General features: G+C 48.6%; 2 protein-coding genes across 5 annotated transcripts in view; one reads left to right on the forward strand and one right to left on the reverse strand.

Annotated features, from left to right (window-relative positions):
- CYFIP2 (cytoplasmic FMR1 interacting protein 2) overlaps window positions 1-17,233 on the forward strand; it is a 55,853-nt gene that overhangs the window by 19,132 nt on the left and 19,488 nt on the right. For 3 of the 4 annotated variants that reach the window (XM_074603732.1, XM_074603735.1, XM_074603733.1), the window contains exons 10-23: window positions 347-438; window positions 3,229-3,346; window positions 4,203-4,322; window positions 4,943-5,068; window positions 6,075-6,241; window positions 6,530-6,677; window positions 7,018-7,171; window positions 7,715-7,871; window positions 8,610-8,706; window positions 9,275-9,351; window positions 10,316-10,424; window positions 10,774-10,893; window positions 11,579-11,778; window positions 12,271-12,358. In XM_074603732.1, the coding sequence (XP_074459833.1) occupies window positions 347-438; window positions 3,229-3,346; window positions 4,203-4,322; window positions 4,943-5,068; window positions 6,075-6,241; window positions 6,530-6,677; window positions 7,018-7,171; window positions 7,715-7,871; window positions 8,610-8,706; window positions 9,275-9,351; window positions 10,316-10,424; window positions 10,774-10,893; window positions 11,579-11,778; window positions 12,271-12,358 (1,773 nt within the window). The remainder of the gene's footprint in view (window positions 1-346; window positions 439-3,228; window positions 3,347-4,202; window positions 4,323-4,942; window positions 5,069-6,074; window positions 6,242-6,529; window positions 6,678-7,017; window positions 7,172-7,714; window positions 7,872-8,609; window positions 8,707-9,274; window positions 9,352-10,315; window positions 10,425-10,773; window positions 10,894-11,578; window positions 11,779-12,270; window positions 12,359-17,233) is intronic. The other variant, XM_074603734.1, reaches the window with a different exon arrangement.
- On the reverse strand, window positions 12,391-15,003 carry FNDC9 (fibronectin type III domain containing 9). Its single transcript, XM_074604389.1, has 2 exons — window positions 14,833-15,003; window positions 12,391-13,847 (listed from the first exon to the last, which is right to left on the reverse strand). Exons 1-2 carry the CDS (start codon window positions 15,000-15,002, stop codon window positions 13,172-13,174), a joined length of 846 nt encoding a protein of 281 aa, XP_074460490.1. The 5' UTR covers window position 15,003; the 3' UTR covers window positions 12,391-13,171.

A 17,233-nucleotide genomic window follows, 5' to 3' on the forward strand; every position in this document is an offset into this window, starting at 1 on the left:
CCCTGGTGAGGAATACGCTCTCTCTTTTTGTTGTAAAAAGAGCCTTTCCTCTGGCCGGTTACAGCACTGAACCATCCTGGCCATAATCAGCCCAGTGTCGGCAAGTCCAGGGCACCAGAGCGCTCGCAGGGGGTGATTTTCCTTGCACAAAAAGCCTTGTGACCATTTTCGGTTGCTTCCTAGCTGTGAAATGATCCTGGCTCCAGGTTTGCACCTTGCTTTAAACAGGCTGGCACTTTCCATAGCTTCAGAGACGCAGGATGCTGTTTTGTAGTCCCTTGTGTTGCGCTGGGGCCACGGGCTCGTTCTCCACCGTGTTTCAACCATCTTTTGTTTTCTTTTCCAGCAGCTGCAGGTGGTTCCTTTATTCGGCGATATGCAGATAGAACTGGCCAGATACATTAAGACCAGTGCTCACTATGAGGAGAACAAATCCAAGTGAGTGCCTGCCATAATGTCTCTTGGCTTCTGTGTGTGTCCCAAAAGCCGTGGGAGCCGCAACTCTCCGGCGTGCGTGAGGTCTGTGCACGGGTACCCGTGTGTGTCCCTGTGAGGTGTGAGTCCTGGCGTGCCGGCTCTGTGTGCACGTGTGTACCTCCCCGTCCCTGCATGGGAAGCTGTCCTCGCCGGCCCCTGCGGGCACAGCCAGCTCCGCACCTCCGTGTCGACCCAGTCCCCGTGCGCAGGCAGGGAGCGGGCAGTGCCTGTCCGTCCGCTCCCGCCGGCAAGGGCTGGGAGGATGCTCGGCAGCCGGCAGCCGGGCGGGAGGAAGGGAAAGCGGCTGGCACGTGGATCGAGGACAGCCGCTGAGTGCTTGCGAGGTGTGCACGGCCGGAGGTGTGTGAGTGCGAGCGGCGTGTTCCTGCTCTGGAGAGATTTTAATCCACTTTTTTCATCTCAGGGACAAAATCCTCCAGAGCATGAACACAGCTGCAGTAGCCAGGGCGTCTCCTCTAGCTCAGGCAGGTTTTGTAAAGAAGGGCAGCAGGAATGAGGGATGAACCAGGGGCTCAGATGCACTGGAAAGGAATGAATATTGTGGGAGAAGAGCAGAAACGGAGTCTTTACGGCAGTGCTCAGGAGCGGAAAGCACTGCTTGCCAGCCTGTGTTCACAGGCAGTTTGCTGCTCCCATCAGATGAATTTGCAGGCGTTGTTTCAGATCACACCAGGCGTGCGCGAGGCCCTACACATCTTTGTAGCTTTGCATCGCGCTCAGTTATTGCTAGAAGAATCGGTGTTAGGTTTGGATATCCTCGGAACGGTGTTTGCAACCACCTATTAAGCAAAGCCCGTCTGAGCTGTGTCCGGCTGTAATCGCTGGTGGCAGCCCGGCTCTCGCCAGCGAGTGGCCATTCACCCGTGGGACCATGTCGCATGGAAATCAGATGTCTCCATCCTGCGAGAAGCAGCCTAGCTGAGCTGCGTCTTCAGCAGGGCAGGAACTAACTTGCAGGCTCATCTTTCTGCTTCTGTTTGCTTGTCCCCCTCCACCCCGGAGAGTCCGGCTTTTTTGCCCGCCACGTGGTTCACCCAGGAACGGCCCCCCCAGAGGCTGGTTGAAAAGTGCCCATTAAATGTTCACAAGAAATTTGAAAACAACATGGCAAAATTTCCCAAGCAAACGGTTTTCAATTAAAAAATTGGAAAAAAAAAAAAAAATTCTACAAAACATAAATTTAAAAAATATTTTCAAAAACTCAAGTTTTATCCCGAATCATTCAGAAAGCACATTTCAACGAAACGTGTGTCAGCTGCATTCATTTTCGCATCTCAAAACCGAGGTAGCTCATGGGCTGTTTACCTGTGCACAATTTTACTGTCTGTCTTGAAATCTGTCTCCCAGGTCTGTGTGCCGTACCTTACTAACCAGTGTTTCTTCCTCACGCACTTGCTTTCCCAGCAAATTGCATGGACTCCCAACACTAACTCTGCCAAGGTGGTTCCATATAATCCCCATTTCTTACTAATATTGGTTTTGTCATTTTCTTTCCCTCCCTGTCTCCATGCAAGTGGAATTAATTGGTGTTTTTCCTGCATGGCGCTTTGTTTCTGCACTGTGGACTAGGTTGTGTGTGGCAGGGAGGGCTGGTGCGGCCCTGGCCACTCCTGCTAACCTGCCGATTGTCCGGCGGGGAGCACAGGACATTGGAACGGGTAAGAGTCGAGCGATGGGACTGCGGGAGGACGGATTCCATAAGGGACGACATGGCCCAGCACTTCCAGGACCCTCTACCACCACAAATACTGGCAACAAGTGCCTCGCAGTTAACTGTAGGAATATGGCTTCGTGTCTATGTCCATAGCAGAGGCAGGTTTCTCACCTTCCTTTTGTACGGCCAGTCTAGATTGGAGAAGATGACTATCTACCTTAAGATGGACAGTTATTTAGGGGGGAGAAAAAGCAAATTCTGAACTTTTAGACTGTGATGACAGAGTAAGATATGAGAGTCTCACTGACAGACATTTGCTTGTGCAATGCATTTTGGTGGAGCCGTTCTGGTTCTACGACTGTGGCTAATTCAAAGTGGGGAAAGAGGAGATAATGACTTCATATGACTGTGCCTTTGGAAGAGGAGCGCTGCCTTCTTTTAGGGCCCCGTTACACTGTTACATGGTGCATGTGGCCCAATGAAAATCTAGTTCATTCAGTCATATTCTGCTCGTCATTTATACTCAGGGTTGTTCGCTGAGCTGGTAGCGTGAGCCAGACCAAAAACAGAGTGGGGGGGATGTTTCCTTGCTGGCCCCTTGCAGGGTCTTTCCTTGAAGGAGAAGGCAGCATCACCCAGCCCTTTCAGACCTGGAGGGATGACACCTAAGGGGATGATTATCCTTAGGTTTAGCAGAAAGGATACAAATGATGCCGAGGTTCTGCAGTTCATCCTTCCCTGACAGGTTGTCCAACGGTGGCCTGGGAAATGGCCACCTCTGTCCATGGGGTAGGTGAGCCCAACATGGAGAGCAGCCTTCAGGGTGGATGGAGCGGAGATGTTCAGGCTGAAAGGCGAGGCAAGCAACCCTGGCATGTTGTGTGAGATCACCTCTGGAAGACCTCACACACCCAGGGGACATGAGAGAGAAGACACGGTCTGACGTTTGCCCTGAAGGTGGCATGTCTTGAGCATGTTGAAGTGAAGAGAGAGCAGTTGAACACAAGGCTTTGTCCCTGGGGGTGTCTGAGTAGAGCTTCGTGTCCTGTCCTTGAAACCCTTGCTTTTTTGCCCAGGTGGACGTGCACTCAGAGCAGCATAAGTCCCCAGTACAACATCTGTGAGCAGATGGTCCAGATCCGAGACGACCACATCCGATTCATCTCAGAGCTCGCTCGCTACAGCAACAGCGAGGTAAGCTCAGCGGGTTAGTCACCATAATCAGGCTCGTTACACAGAGCCTGGGAGAGGACACGTGTGGCAGGAGTATGGTCTGCCAAGGATGTACAGTGAGGAGGGAAGAAGGAATCAGGTGGAACAAACCACTCCTTGAGCTAGCAATAAAAAAGCAAGTTATGAAAGGCCCCTGCAGGTGCACAGTCACGTGCACCTGAACATCTACTGCAAAAGCTTCTGCCCTTTGGCCACAGCTCAGTCAAAATAAGAAGCAGTAAATTTTTTGCAACTAAATGTTTATTATCAGCCAGGTGGCAGAAGTCCCATGACTTGAAATGGGGGCATAGAGCTTCGAGGAAAATTCACGAGAGCATCTCTGTTCTTTTAATTACTGAATGTTGGAGCCTTCTCTGATGTGATTGTGATTGTTTTTTGCAAGTGTCTGATCCTCATTCATCACTGTTAGTTTAATGAACTGTTAGCATTCTCGGCCTTTTCCTTTTTGGCATTTCTAAGTGCTTATTTGAACTTTAAATCAGTAAAGGACTCTCAAGGATTTCAGTAGTATTAGACCATCACAAAGGAATGGGAAAGTGGAATGAAAACAGTCAGTTAGTTGCTCTGAGGTGACAGGTCAGACTCATTTTTCTGTAGGAAATAAATTGACTGCCTGGGTAAAAAGAGCCTTGCCAAGTTACACTCCTTTTCCTGAGGGACCGTATATCCACTGCGCAATTTTAGCTTGATCATAAGGTCACGGGGAATTCATTTCAGCTGGGATTTGAGAGATCTGTGGCTGCTGTTTGGCTCGGCGGAGCCTCTGCAGCAAGTTGCTGTGTCTAGTCCTGACGTGATGTGATGTGATGTTCTCCAGGTCGTCACTGGCTCAGGACTGGACAGCCAGAAATCAGATGAAGAGTACAGGGAGCTCTTTGATCTCGCTTTACGGGGGCTGCAGCTGCTGTCCAAGTGGAGTGCCCACGTCATGGAAGTGGTGAGTGTGCAACGTCCTCCTCTTCCCAGGTGAGTGTGGACGTTTTAACATGGCATGTGACAAAGACTGCGGCAAGGTGAGCTTGTTTTCACACCACCTAGCTTTAAGCCATTAACAAACACGCTAAGATCAGGCAGCTAATGACCTGAACGCCCTCTGTACCAAATGGAGAGAGCAAGCTTGATCATCCTGGACCTGAACCACGCTTTGCGGGTGCTGGGGTGTCTCTAGTGATGTTAGACGGGGAACTGCGTGACCGGGTGACTGTTCTCCTAACCTGAACACCTTGGTTAAGTACTGAAAGGTCTTTGGGATGAGTGTGGGACTTCAGCAACTAAAACTGTAATTCAAATAATGAAAATTTCGACCACATCTCAAGACAAGTCCATGGATGTCAAAAGCCCAACGTGACTGGCAACCTCCCAAAGAAACAAAACCAATATTCAGTACAGTACAGTGATAATAAAGACAGGGACGAGCACAAATTCTGCTCCCAAAGGAATGTCAAACAACTGTAGTAATGTCTAGGAAGTGTTTTCCTGGTATAGGGCCATGTTCAGTCTTTCCAGCCTGGCTTCTTACTCTTTGCAATGTTGACAGTGTCCCTCTCCATCTTGCAGTACTCTTGGAAGCTGGTTCATCCCACAGATAAGTTCTGTAACAAGGATTGCCCAGGAACAGCGGAAGAGTATGAGAGAGCCACCCGGTACAACTACACCAGTGAAGAGAAGTTTGCCTTTGTGGAGGTAGGTGCCAACTGCACAAAAGTAAGAACCAGCCAGGGCTGGTTTCCTGTCCATGTTCCTCAGCCCAGGGGAAGAGGAGGGAAGGGCATCTCACCATACTCAGCTGGTTCGTCATCCCTGTGGCCCACGTTAAGGGATTAAGGGCTCCCACATCCCTGTGGCCCTTAATTTCCCGAGAACTAAGGGGCAGTTTAAGTACTTAGGAGCTGCTGCTGGGATAGAAACACTGCACCAGTGCATGATGAGAGGAATTCTCCTGCTCTTCTTATGCTCTGTTTTTGTGCTGGAGAAAGACAGAGGTGAATCCCTATGTTGTCTTAATAACGCTGTATTAAGCCTCTCCTGACCTGAAAAGGGGGTTCAGCGCTCCGGAAAAAAAACAAGGCTGTGGGCTTGCAGAGCAGCGTGGTCTGGAGTAAGGTCAGGAGCTATGTTCAGGTGCTGTGCAACCACAAGGGATCCTCAGCCAGTCCCCAGGACCCATCAGCTTTTGATCCGGCTGCCTGTGGACAGTGGGAATAGTCTTCCGAGCCTGGCAGTGGGAGGCCCTCACACCTTCATCTTGCCTTGCACAGTCCAAGGTTGCTTGAATATTGCCTTAATTTTTGTGGCTCGCTCCCTCCTGGGAATTGTCCCTCTACTCTCCTACAAGGAAGACCATGCCCTGGTGCGGATGCACGTCTGTGCAAGCCACACAGCTACACCCACGTGTGGAGCACATGCAGTTTCCTGGGATTGTGTGTTATTAAAGGTATCAAGAGATCAGGAGTGGAAACAGAGCCTGGCAAGGGACAGGGGCCATTTGCAAGACACCAGTGGTGTAAATGCTCTCCTCAGCTTGTTGTGATCTGTACAGCTAACATCAAAAAACCCAGCCACCTAATTACTGGACCTGAGTTACTTAAGTAGAATTAATTTAGTCCTAAATTCTCTTAATGTTGGATCTATGGACCTTTTAATACAGTGGAAAAATAGCAAAACCATCTGATTTTAATTTTTGCTTCAGGTAATTGCCATGATCAAAGGTCTGCAAGTGCTGATGGGCCGGATGGAAAGTGTCTTTAACCAAGCCATCCGCAACACTATCTATGCAGCCCTGCAGGACTTTGCCCAGGTGACTCTGCGAGAGCCGCTCAGGCAGGCGGTCAGGAAGAAGAAGAACGTTCTGATCAGGTCAGTCTGTCCTTCTTGAATGTAATGCAAAGCCCATGTATTTATTTGTGTAACACATTTGTACTATATAAGCATGTGGCCCTGCGTACACCTCAGGGTATACAACCAGCCAACATACCTTGGCCAGCAGATCTTTCCAAGGTAACTTATGGACACGACTCCCCCAGTGATGACAGTATATGTCTCCACCTCAGATACTTTTCCTCCCATATGTGCACAGCAGTGAGTATTCTCATCTTGAATTGGAATCAAGCTTAGGCACTACTTTCCCTCTCCCACCCACTCCAGTGTGCTTCAGGCAATTCGGAAGACAATCTGTGACTGGGAGGGAGGCCGAGAGCCTCCAAATGATCCTTGCCTGAGAGGTGAGAAGGATCCTAAAGGTGGATTTGATATTAAAGTCCCACGACGAGCAGTAGGACCATCAAGTACACAGGTATGTAAATCTCCTTCTCCTGTGTAGGGAATTAATGGCCTAACAGCCATGCAGGACTCTCCCATCCAGTGGATAAGCAGCTGTTTCCATGGTCTGTTCCGCAAAGTTTTCACGCTCTTGTGTGTTAAATGTTGCTTTGGTGCCTAGTTCATTGTATAGTTTCCAAACCCCCCTTTTTTAGGGGTGTAATTATTTCTAACTCATAATGATGGTGGCTTATGGATGCAGATAGTAGTAGCCACCTGGGAGAAGTGTTGGTTTTTGTTGCAGAACACCGTGGCTGTGTGTGTGGTGGTGTCTCACTGGAGAGTGGTAACTGTGTGTTAACTTTCTTCCAAAGCTGTACATGGTGCGGACCATGCTGGAGTCCCTCATTGCAGACAAGAGTGGCTCAAAGAAGACTCTGAGGAGCAGCTTGGATGGGCCGATAGTCTTGGCCATTGAGGAGTTCCACAAGCAGTCCTTCTTCTTCACCCACCTTCTCAACATCAGTGGTGAGGTTATGGCAGGGGGAGACTTGAATCCAACTCTTACGTGCTCAGATAGGCAAAGGTAGATCGTCTTTGCTCCTCATAGACTAGTTCAGATTTTCCTTGATTTTTCCCAAATGTTCAACTTCTGGCTGGCACAGGCATGTTTCCGGGTACTAAGCATTATGTGAACAGGAATGAGTCAGCAATAGCAAATAGCTACAAGTGATAGTTTAGTTTCTAGGACTTGTTTTCCATCCCAGACAAACTTCTGAGCCAGCGGGCATAGAAGAAATCTTTCAGAATAACTCTGAGCCATTGAAATGTTCTCCCTGGAGCTCTAGATCAAAAGGAATGATCCCTTCTTTCTTCTTCCACTACAAAGTGCTCAGACAGCACAGATATGGTCTGGGTTTAAAACCAGAGACAGCCCAGAAAAATATTCCATACCCCAAACCAGTCTAATATGAGGCTGCAGCAGCTGCATCTTGTGCGCTTCCCTCGCTGCCGTCCCCCTGGGGGTAACATGGGTGCCCTCCTGCCGGGGGGATCTCCTCTGCATTTCAGAAGCGCTGCAGCAGTGCTGCGACCTGTCCCAGCTCTGGTTTCGGGAATTCTTCCTGGAGCTGACCATGGGCCGCCGCATCCAGTTCCCCATCGAAATGTCCATGCCCTGGATCCTCACAGACCATATTCTGGAAACCAAAGAACCTTCCATGATGGAGTAAGAGCCGATGGGCTGTGTCGGGACTATGCATGCGCTGGGGCTTGGGATTTTGTTTTGGAGAAGGGTAGGCTGGTGATGAACAGTCTTTTTGACGTGGGAGGGAAAATGCATGTTTCTTGACTTGCTGTCACCTGAATGTGTGCTGTGTGAATACCTTGTTAGCAGACGCACATGGGCGGCTTCCTGGCACTGGCACGCACTTATGCATCAAAATACAGCAGCTGGCAACTGCTCTATTCGGAGGTGGGCACAACTTGATGGTGCCGTCATCTGCATGCAGCAGTCAGGCAGCATGTGCAACCCAAGGGACGTGGGCCCTGGCTAAGGCACCTAAACACTTTTTTTTTCTATATGTGATAAGTGATGAGAGGAATTGCTGTTATGTAAGTGTAATCATGTTCATAATATCTTCCTCATTTGGAAAACTTTGTTTTCCATTTTACAGCCATTGTCAGAGCACTCTGTAGAGGGAGGGCAGGGTGAAAGCTTTTTTAAGGGCAGAGAAAGAGCAAGTGTTGATTGAACAAGTCACAGTTAGTTCAAATGCGGATCAGTTCTAGCTGCCTCCAGCAGGACACAAGGAGCCAGAGAGGGGCTGGAGGGAGTGGAAGTGACAGGAGTGATGTCAGAGAAAAGCCATTTTTTTCACCGAGCAGGGCACGTGCACTGGCTGCCGTTTATGCTGATGTATGCTCCAAAGTTAATTTAAGACATGATCCCTCTTCTTGCCCTCAGGTACGTACTGTACCCCTTGGACCTCTACAATGACAGCGCATACTATGCCTTGACCAAGTTCAAAAAGCAGTTCCTATATGATGAAATTGAAGCTGAAGTAAGTTCTCTTCATCTTTATTGTATAGAAAGAGCTCACTGGGGTCACGTTGCCCTGTTTGACAGCCCCACCCAGCCGTTCAGTGAATTTATTACAGGCACCTCCTGAAAAAAATACCCCATCAGACTGAGAAGTTTTTAAAAGATCAGAATTTCCAGAGAGCTTACAGACTTCGCTGATTAAGGGCTTCACCTTAGCTGTACCCATGGGGAACCGTGGACGCCAAAGGCTGTCAGACACTGGGGGCGTGGAAGAGTCTGTCTGATGGGCACAGGGTTATGAGACATCAAAGGAAAATGAGAAACTCGAGATCCCTGAGAGAGAAGGCTAGCTGGGGATGGGGGACCAGGACCTCTAAGAACACGCAGAAACTATAAGAGAGAAATGTAATTGCAATTTTCTGCGTACCTTTAGCACGTGAGAACTGCAGTGGGGTTTTTAGATAGTGTGACATACACGTATGTATTAAATTAGAACTCTGTGTTGAGTTGTATTGATCTTGCATGCGTAGGAAGGAGCTGCTCTGTGCTGGGTACGCCCTCACGACATCTTGTTTTTTCTCCCCCAGGTGAATTTGTGCTTTGATCAATTTGTGTACAAGCTGGCAGATCAGATCTTTGCCTATTATAAAGCAATGGCTGGCAGGTAGGAGAACCTGACTGCTGCTGATGACTGACGATACGGCTGCATCCAAATTGCTGTTAACCAAAAGGTTCCCCTCAGGGAGCAGCTGCTGCAAGTAGAGATGACAAAATAGATCATCCCTGTCCCACGGAGCTGGCTGTCCATGTCAGACCAGTGCAAATGGGGAAAATGAATTCATGGTGGCAAGGAGACACAGTTAAAAGTGAAAAATAGTAATTGGCATCCTAAGTAGCTGTCTGAATACAATTTGTGAGAGCAGCAGAAAAGCCAGCTGAGCCTATTGAAGACATTGCTTGACTTCTGTTTGTGTACCAGGCAGATGAGTGGAAGCCTCCCATCTCTTAAGAAACAGGAATATGCACTTGTCCTCACCCTAGTAAAGCAGCAGGACTTTTGTAAAAGCTAGAAGGGTACTCATTATCTTAGGTCACACATCAGACCAGCCGACTGTAGGACTTCCACGGAGTCGCTTGCTCCCTTGTGAGGAGATAGGCTCTTTGTGACATTTCCCTCTTATCGGTTTAAAGAACATGGATGAACTCCAGGGAGAGTCCTCCTCTCATGTCCCCAAACGTGAAACAAATCTTCGGTGTAACTCTGCAGGGAGTTTTGTCTCTAGATCGCATTTGGCTTTAGAGAAGGAGAGCAATCACCATCACCAACCAAATGTTCCCACAGCAGATCTTCAAGGAGGGAGCACACCAGCACCTGTCACTAGTGATATCTTTCAGCACAATCTTTTATCTTTTTTAATGTTTTAGCCATAAAAGCCAAGAATGATGCACAATGTCATGGCAGCCCCCAGATAACAACCCCTGCTCTGTGATTTAGTGGTGTAAGCAGAGTTATTAGTGTATGGAAATTTCTTGGCATTCAGAGCAAGACGAAAACAACTCTGGAAAAGACCCAGAGAGAAGCTGATAGTGTACGTTTCTTTTTTCCTCACACTGGTTCCTTTTTTCAGTGTCTTATTGGACAAACGTTTCCGGGCTGAATGTAAGAATTACGGGGTGATTATTCCATACCCACCATCCAACCGCTACGAAACTCTGCTCAAGCAGAGGCATGTCCAGGTACAGTGCAAGCAGTGGACTCCAGTACTCGTAGCTCTTGATCGATTATCCTTTTGTTGGTGGGTGGCATCCTAGTGCTGGGCTTAATTGAGGTCGATGCTGGAATGAGAAGGGTTGAACCTGTTTCTGACACACCGTGCTCATGCATGGGGTCCAAGGGAAAATGAGTTACGCTCCACGTTTCCCTCCTTATCTCTTAAGTGGTGGTAAACTCAGCTGAGGCCTTTGCATCAGCACTTTCACATTCAAGCAGATTTGGATGTTTGGTTTCAATTTATGTCTGTTAAAAAAAAAAATAAAGTACCTTTTCCCCATCTGTATATAACATGGAAATCTCTTCTTTTCCCAGTTGCTGGGTAGATCAATTGATCTGAACAGGCTCATTACGCAGCGTATCTCAGCAGCGATGTACAAATCGTTGGACCAGGCCATTAGCCGCTTTGAGAGTGAGGACCTGACATCCATAGTGGTAAGAACTGTTATTGACGAAGAGTGTGAATAGAGAGAGTAATAATACACTGCTATGGATACACAGGCAACTGTCTTCTGCTTCAAATCCCATCTACAGTAGGTTTCAGCCAGCCATGTATTCTCCTTTATGCTGATGAGTCTCTACTATTTCTATTTATGCAGCTTTAATTGCATTATTATTGGACCATTAAGTATCTGCGTAAATCATAAGGTGACGGTGAGCGGGTATATTTTGCAGAGCTCATATAAGAGAGCCCTGTAACCTGGGAGAAAGAAATCTCGACTTGAATTCCCCCTGTTGGATGAAGGTGGCTGAGACCTCCTCTGTGTGTGTACAGGATTTGCTGCCTTTGATACATTACAGGAGCATCAGAGTCAAGTAGTGTAAAATTACCAGTTTCCACCTTTGAAGGATTCTGGTTTGAAAGCCACCCAGTGCTCAGCAGGAAACAAATTAATTTTGCTTCCTGCAGCTTTAGGAGATACTGGACCAGGACCCCTTGAGTAGAAGTGCAATTGGCCTCTGCCACTGAGTTAAATTGATGTCTTTAGCATTTGATACATCCTCACCTGGAAAGTTCTCTGTCGGTGTGGGTATAAACTCATTCCCCTGGCAATTAAATCAGCTGTTTCTATTGTCATCTTGGTAATACCTGCATTTGCTGCTGCTTTATGTGCTGCAGGAGCTGGAGTGGCTCTTGGAAATCAATCGCCTGACTCACAGGTTGCTGTGCAAGCACATGACTTTGGACAGCTTTGATGCCATGTTCCGGGAGGCCAACCACAACGTCTCTGCACCCTATGGGCGCATCACCCTCCACGTCTTCTGGGAGCTCAACTTTGACTTTCTACCCAACTATTGCTACAATGGATCCACCAACAGGTGAGGAGGAAAAGCAAGGCAAGGGGACACCTGGAGACTCTTCTTTCTGAGACATCAAACCTGCCACATAAAATTCCCATGCATTGCGCTGCAGTGTTCATTCCCGATGGGATGCAACAGTTACAGTGTCAAATGAAGTTAAAGCCCACCAGCTCCCCTTGGCCTTGAAAATGTTAGCAACAAATTCAAGCAACAAGGTGGGGCAGTGATTGCAAGCGGCTGAGCTAGTTTGGTTTCGAGGGTTGGTTTACGGAGCAGTAGAGCTGTGGTAGCTGCTCATATATCGTTCCTTGCCTGCCCCAAATGAGAAGAAATCTCACCTTTGGTAGGTTAAACTGACATTTTACACCACCAAGAGATTGGGGCGGGAGTTTGCATTGCAGTTCATGTAGCTCAGGTGATTAATTAGCCTGCAGACTGTGCCATGTCTTCACTCAGCACAATTAACTGGGCTCTGACCACTTTCCTCCCCGTCTCCCGCACCCACCACAGGTTTGTGAGGACAGCAATCCCGTTCACACAGGAACCCCAGCGGGACAAGCCAGCCAACGTTCAGCCGTATTACCTCTACGGGTCCAAGGTCAGTAAATGAGCCACAACAGCCAGAAGGGGTGGATGTTGGAAGTATTTATTTAGGAAGAAAGAAATACAAGAACTAGTTCATTAACAGAATGGCGGGTGCAATGTGCAGGGTCATGTTGCCGTGTGAAACCAAAAAGCCATGCAAGAAGCAGGTTCACTGGGCTTTTGCTATTGCTTTCCCATAGTCTTCTCCATAACATGCCTACGTCAGGGGATGCTGACACTGCTCTGTGCTTGGTGTTTGCACTGAGACCAAATCACTTCCATCTAAATGCGCAGAGAGGAGAGCGAGTTGGAGCTTCTCCCCGAGGAGGGCTGCCACTTCAGGTATCCCATTTGTAGTTCGAAATGGGAATTACTTAAATACTTGTGTGTGCAAATATAGACTGCTTAATACTGACAAAAATGTCTTTTGTCAGGCTGCGATGACTGTTCGTACAGGCGTTATGAGGGCTTGGGGTGTGATGCTCAAGTGTGAAACTGCTTGAGAGGAGTTTATTTCTTGCGCACGTTGATTGATGACTCCTAAGTGAACCTACAGCACTGATGCAGATTAGCTAATGACACGACAGTCAGCCGAGCCTGGCTGTTCCCAGAGAGCTGGCTTGGTTTCTTTTAAAAAAAAAAACCCAGCAACTGAGAGTATTTTTGTCACTTGACAAAAATCTTTCTCCCCGTGACCAGTGTCCCCACCTCGTGTTCTACCCTGGGACAAACAGCCCCCATGGACACACAGACAGTCCCATTGGCAAGAGCTGGGAAAGGACATCATGAACCAAACCTCTAAGCAGGATCTGCCTTTGTTTTGTTCTCACTGAAGGCCGTGCTGTGGCAAGATGGCCCTTTTATCATCGCTGGTTTTATAGGAAAAAAAGCAGTGGGGGGAGCTATATGGACTCTCCCTGATGAAACTGGAGCTCCTCATTAGTACAGTGGTCATGGGGACTTCCAGAAGCTCCTCTCTCAGTCCGTCATTCAGCGGCCCCTCCGGCGAGCTGCTGTCTTCTCCCACTTCTTCGGGGCTGGCATCGGGATGCTTCAGCCTCGCGGCCCGGTGGCACCGTGCAGACCAGAACTGCAGGCAGCCATAAGCCAGGAGAGCAATGAAGCAGAGGAGCAGCAGGCTGCTCACCATCCACATGGAGGTGGTAGGTTCATGCTTAGAGCCGCCGAAAACCAGGGGGGTTTTGTCCAGAGTGTGGAAGGTGGTGCAGTGGTTGCTGGAGGGGTAAGAGTTCTTGCACGTGATGCAGAGGACGTAGATGGTGGATGGTGTGAGTCGGTGGAGGACGAGGGAGCTGAGGGGGTGAGGAACTCGCTCCTCGCGGTGGAAGTTTTGGCGTAAATAGCCAGCAAAGACGCTGTTCCAGTTGGGGCGGTACATGACATGGTAGTAGTTCTCTGGACAGGGGTTGTTCATGGCCCAGGAGACGGTGGCGCTGGTGTAAGTGATGTTGTGCACTTCGATGTTCATCGTGCCCCTGAAACTAGATGCAGGGAGAGGCTGAGTTTCCCAAATTCTTGCACAGGCTCAAAGGCCACTGACATCATGAAGTCTTTCCACCAGCTTTACTGGCCCTTAGACTGGAGCAAGGACTATGCCTGGCTAGCTGAGATTAAATGCTAGGTCTTGGATGGCTCAATTTACAAAAGATGAATCCTGCTGGTGCTCAGACTACTGTATCACCCTGCTTCATAACCAAAAAAACTAACTGTGACAGATGGAATAATTTATGCTCTATTTAGATTTTTTTAAAATCTCTTCTTTCTGACTAGTTTTCTATATAGGAAGCTTTTTTAGCTTTTTTTGTTTCCCATGGAATGGAAAAGATACTGCGAGTGTAATTAACATAAACTGATCATTAAACTAACTCCAGCTTGCCTTGTGAAGCTGCCAAACGATATTTTGATTTTACACCTGAATGCCATTTAAAAAGCTGCATCATGAGTAATTCACTGGTTTAAGTTGTTGCTGCATTTTCTATACCTTACTTGTTGCTTAATAGACTATAAACTCTTTCTGTTCTTGCAGCATCTCACACTGTAAAATCAGGATCTTAAATGTGAAATCTGAAGGTTGGTGAAATATAAAATCAATGCCTTTAGGGAAATACTAATATATGAATAATAAGTACAAAGCTCTCCCCTAGATAAAAGAAACTGATCAGTAACAAATTACTGTTTAGCAACAGCCACAAATCACTTCAGTACATCACTCCTGTAGATCCCCAAAGGGCTATATGAGCTTCATTGCAGGGTTCTCTCTCCCAACCGGCCGAGTGCTCAGAGCAGGAGCTGCATGCAATAGGACCGGTTTCTTTCTTTCCTTCTTCCTCTCTCTTTTAATCTAACTAACTTTCCTTTAGCTCCTTCAAGAATCAGCTCATCTTAATGACTGTTTTAACCGCTCTTACATGAGGAGCAGAACAACACACGCACCCACCGCTGAGCCCTCCCAGAGCAGCCTCTTACCTCCCCGGGCAGGTCGGCGGTGGCCCGTTGGTGCTGGGGAGCAGCGTGGCCACGGGCGGGCAGTGCCTTTCCCTCTCCCCACCGCTCGCCTCCCTCCTGCCTCTGTGAAATCCCTTCCCTGCGCGCGGCCTCGTATTATACCCGTCGGGGGCTCCGTCATCTCTCACCATAGCAACCAATAAGAAAGGATGGGCAGGCATCTTCGAGTGATTTGGGAATGTTTTCCCTAAAAGCTTTTGCCTGGGAGAAGTACGTGTCTCCTGAGGTGGAAAAAACAAGCCAGGTAGTTTTGTTCGCTGGGTTGTTTGGGGTTTTCTTTTTTTCCCCTGTCCACAGTCCCCCAGCCAGACCATCGCTGTCCCCCAGCAGGGTCTGGGCTTAGAGACACGTTGGCACATGGTGTGAAATCCGGGGGTCCGGGGCTGTGGTACCCATTGATAGTTTAGCACTCAGGGGCTTTGTCTCTAATTCTCTGATTTCTTGCACATTTAAACTACTCTTTTAAACCAAAGCCAGCGAGCAGTAGATTTTTCATCCCTAATGCTGCAGCAGTCCATTAGCTTTTTAATTTTTTTCTAAGCTGTGTGGCAGGAGTAGGAACTGGGTTTTCAAAGACCTCGACCTCCTGCTGAACTCCCAATGGGATTAAGATGGGCGCTTCGATTAATAACCTTGCCTTACAGACAACTCGGGGATGTCCCCTGTCAGTCTGGTGAGAGGGCAGGAGGAAGAGGCAAAGCCAGCACCAGCAGCTTTCAGGGGAGCAGCCCGAGTCTGTGGCCCGGAGGGGACAGAAGTGGCACTGGGGACAGATGTGGCAACGGGCCTGGGAAGGGGAGGCACTGAACAAGTAACCCGCTGCTTGCAGCCAAAATATATTTGAGAGAGGGACTTTCCCAGAAGAATTTAATGCTGATTCTGGAGTTACTCATTCCATGTTGTTGCTGGAAAGGTGCTTGCAACGTTTCAAAGATCTTCTAAATATCAACAGTGATGAGATGATGCAAATTGCATGAGGAGAGGCTATTCCAAGCCTGGGGAGTATGTGTGACCCTTGCTTTTGATTTACGTTTTGCAATTCTGGATGGTTTGGGTTTGTCTTCCAAGATCTGTATTCCCTTCTGTCTCTGTGAGTGAGCTGCAGCTGCCAGTGAGCTGAAAAATGGGAGCAGAGATGAAAGTAATTATGGGCAAGGATGGAAATGAAAGTGCTCCCAGGTGGCTTCCTGCTGTTTACGTGGCTGGGTCCTGCTTACAGGAACCGGGGGATAGAGAGCTCTTAGCTGGTCCCATGCTGAGAGTAAAGTGCATCCTTGCCTGCAGGGAGAGAGCTGGGGATACAAATCCGTGCTTCAGAAAGGTGGATTACACAAGGTGGTAATGTTTTCATGAGAGAACCACTTTCTTATAGCGCCTGGGTTGTTGAGTTTATCAATGTTCACAGTTGCTTTGAAATTAAATTTCAGTTGTTCACAAATAAGATGTGTTAGCAGGAAGAGAGGAAACCGAGGAAAACAGGAATAGGTGGATTGGGCCAGCAAAGGGTCCTGCCGCCCTTTCTCCATGCAGTGATCAGTCCCGCTAGCTCGAAGGAAACCGCAGCAAAGCTTTCAGTGGTGTTGGTGTTACCTGCTCCCAAGATCAAGCTTGGATCAGTTTACCCTGGTGATGAGCTTGAAATTCTCATTTCACAGGATGAGAAGATGCCAAAACCACGCCAGTGCCCGGACTGCTCCAGCTCTGGTGTTCCCCGTACCTGCAGGTGGACCCGGCTCTGGCCCAGCCTGGGACCCCTTGCTCCTCACTGTAGGATGCAAACCGTGGGTGCGCTCCCATAGCCAGCAGAAACTGAGCCATTTTCTGCCATTCAGACACATAAAACACAGCGGGTTGCCAAGTCTCTGACAAAGAAGCTGCAAAATTACCAGCAATCCACTACTTACTGCTCGTTAACCACTCTTAGCTCTGTAAACGCTTTAGATCGAGCTTCATTTATGTATTTTCATGAATGCTTCTGCTTTGCTTGGTGCTGCCAGACCCAGGGTCACGCCAGACTCACTCGAAATCCCTCCTTCCCTCCCCCGGTTGAATTAGGCCCCCCTTTTTTTAACGAGCGTGCAGGCAGATGTAACCTGAAGGACGGTGCGTGCTGCCGGCGCTTGTAAAAATAGTACGGCGTGTGAATGGGATGGAGCTGCTCTATTTTCTGCTGCCGCGTCTGCAGCAGCGGCACAGAGCCCTGGAGGAGCTGTGGTCGCTGCAGGAGGGGTTGGCAGCGGGCGCTGCCGATCCCCTCCGACCGCCCCCCTGGGCTGTGCTACCTGGCCTGCCGCGGCCATCGGCTTCTTGTAAATAACAGCAGTCCCTGAAAATCGGTAGTCGGTATAGCGAGGCACTGTCT

This window comes from Larus michahellis, chromosome 11 (genome assembly GCF_964199755.1).
Source record: "Larus michahellis chromosome 11, bLarMic1.1, whole genome shotgun sequence".
NCBI lineage: Eukaryota > Metazoa > Chordata > Aves > Charadriiformes > Laridae > Larus > Larus michahellis.

Excerpts from the sequence above, each read along its gene's own strand:
- FNDC9 (XM_074604389.1), bottom strand. The coding sequence starts at position 15,002 with ATGGTGAGAGATGACGGAGCCCCCGACGGGTATAATACGAGGCCGCGC. Across the intron at positions 13,848-14,832 it reads CCGCCGACCTGCCCGGGGAG|TTTCAGGGGCACGATGAACA; the intron begins GTAAGAGGCTGC and ends CCCTGCATCTAG.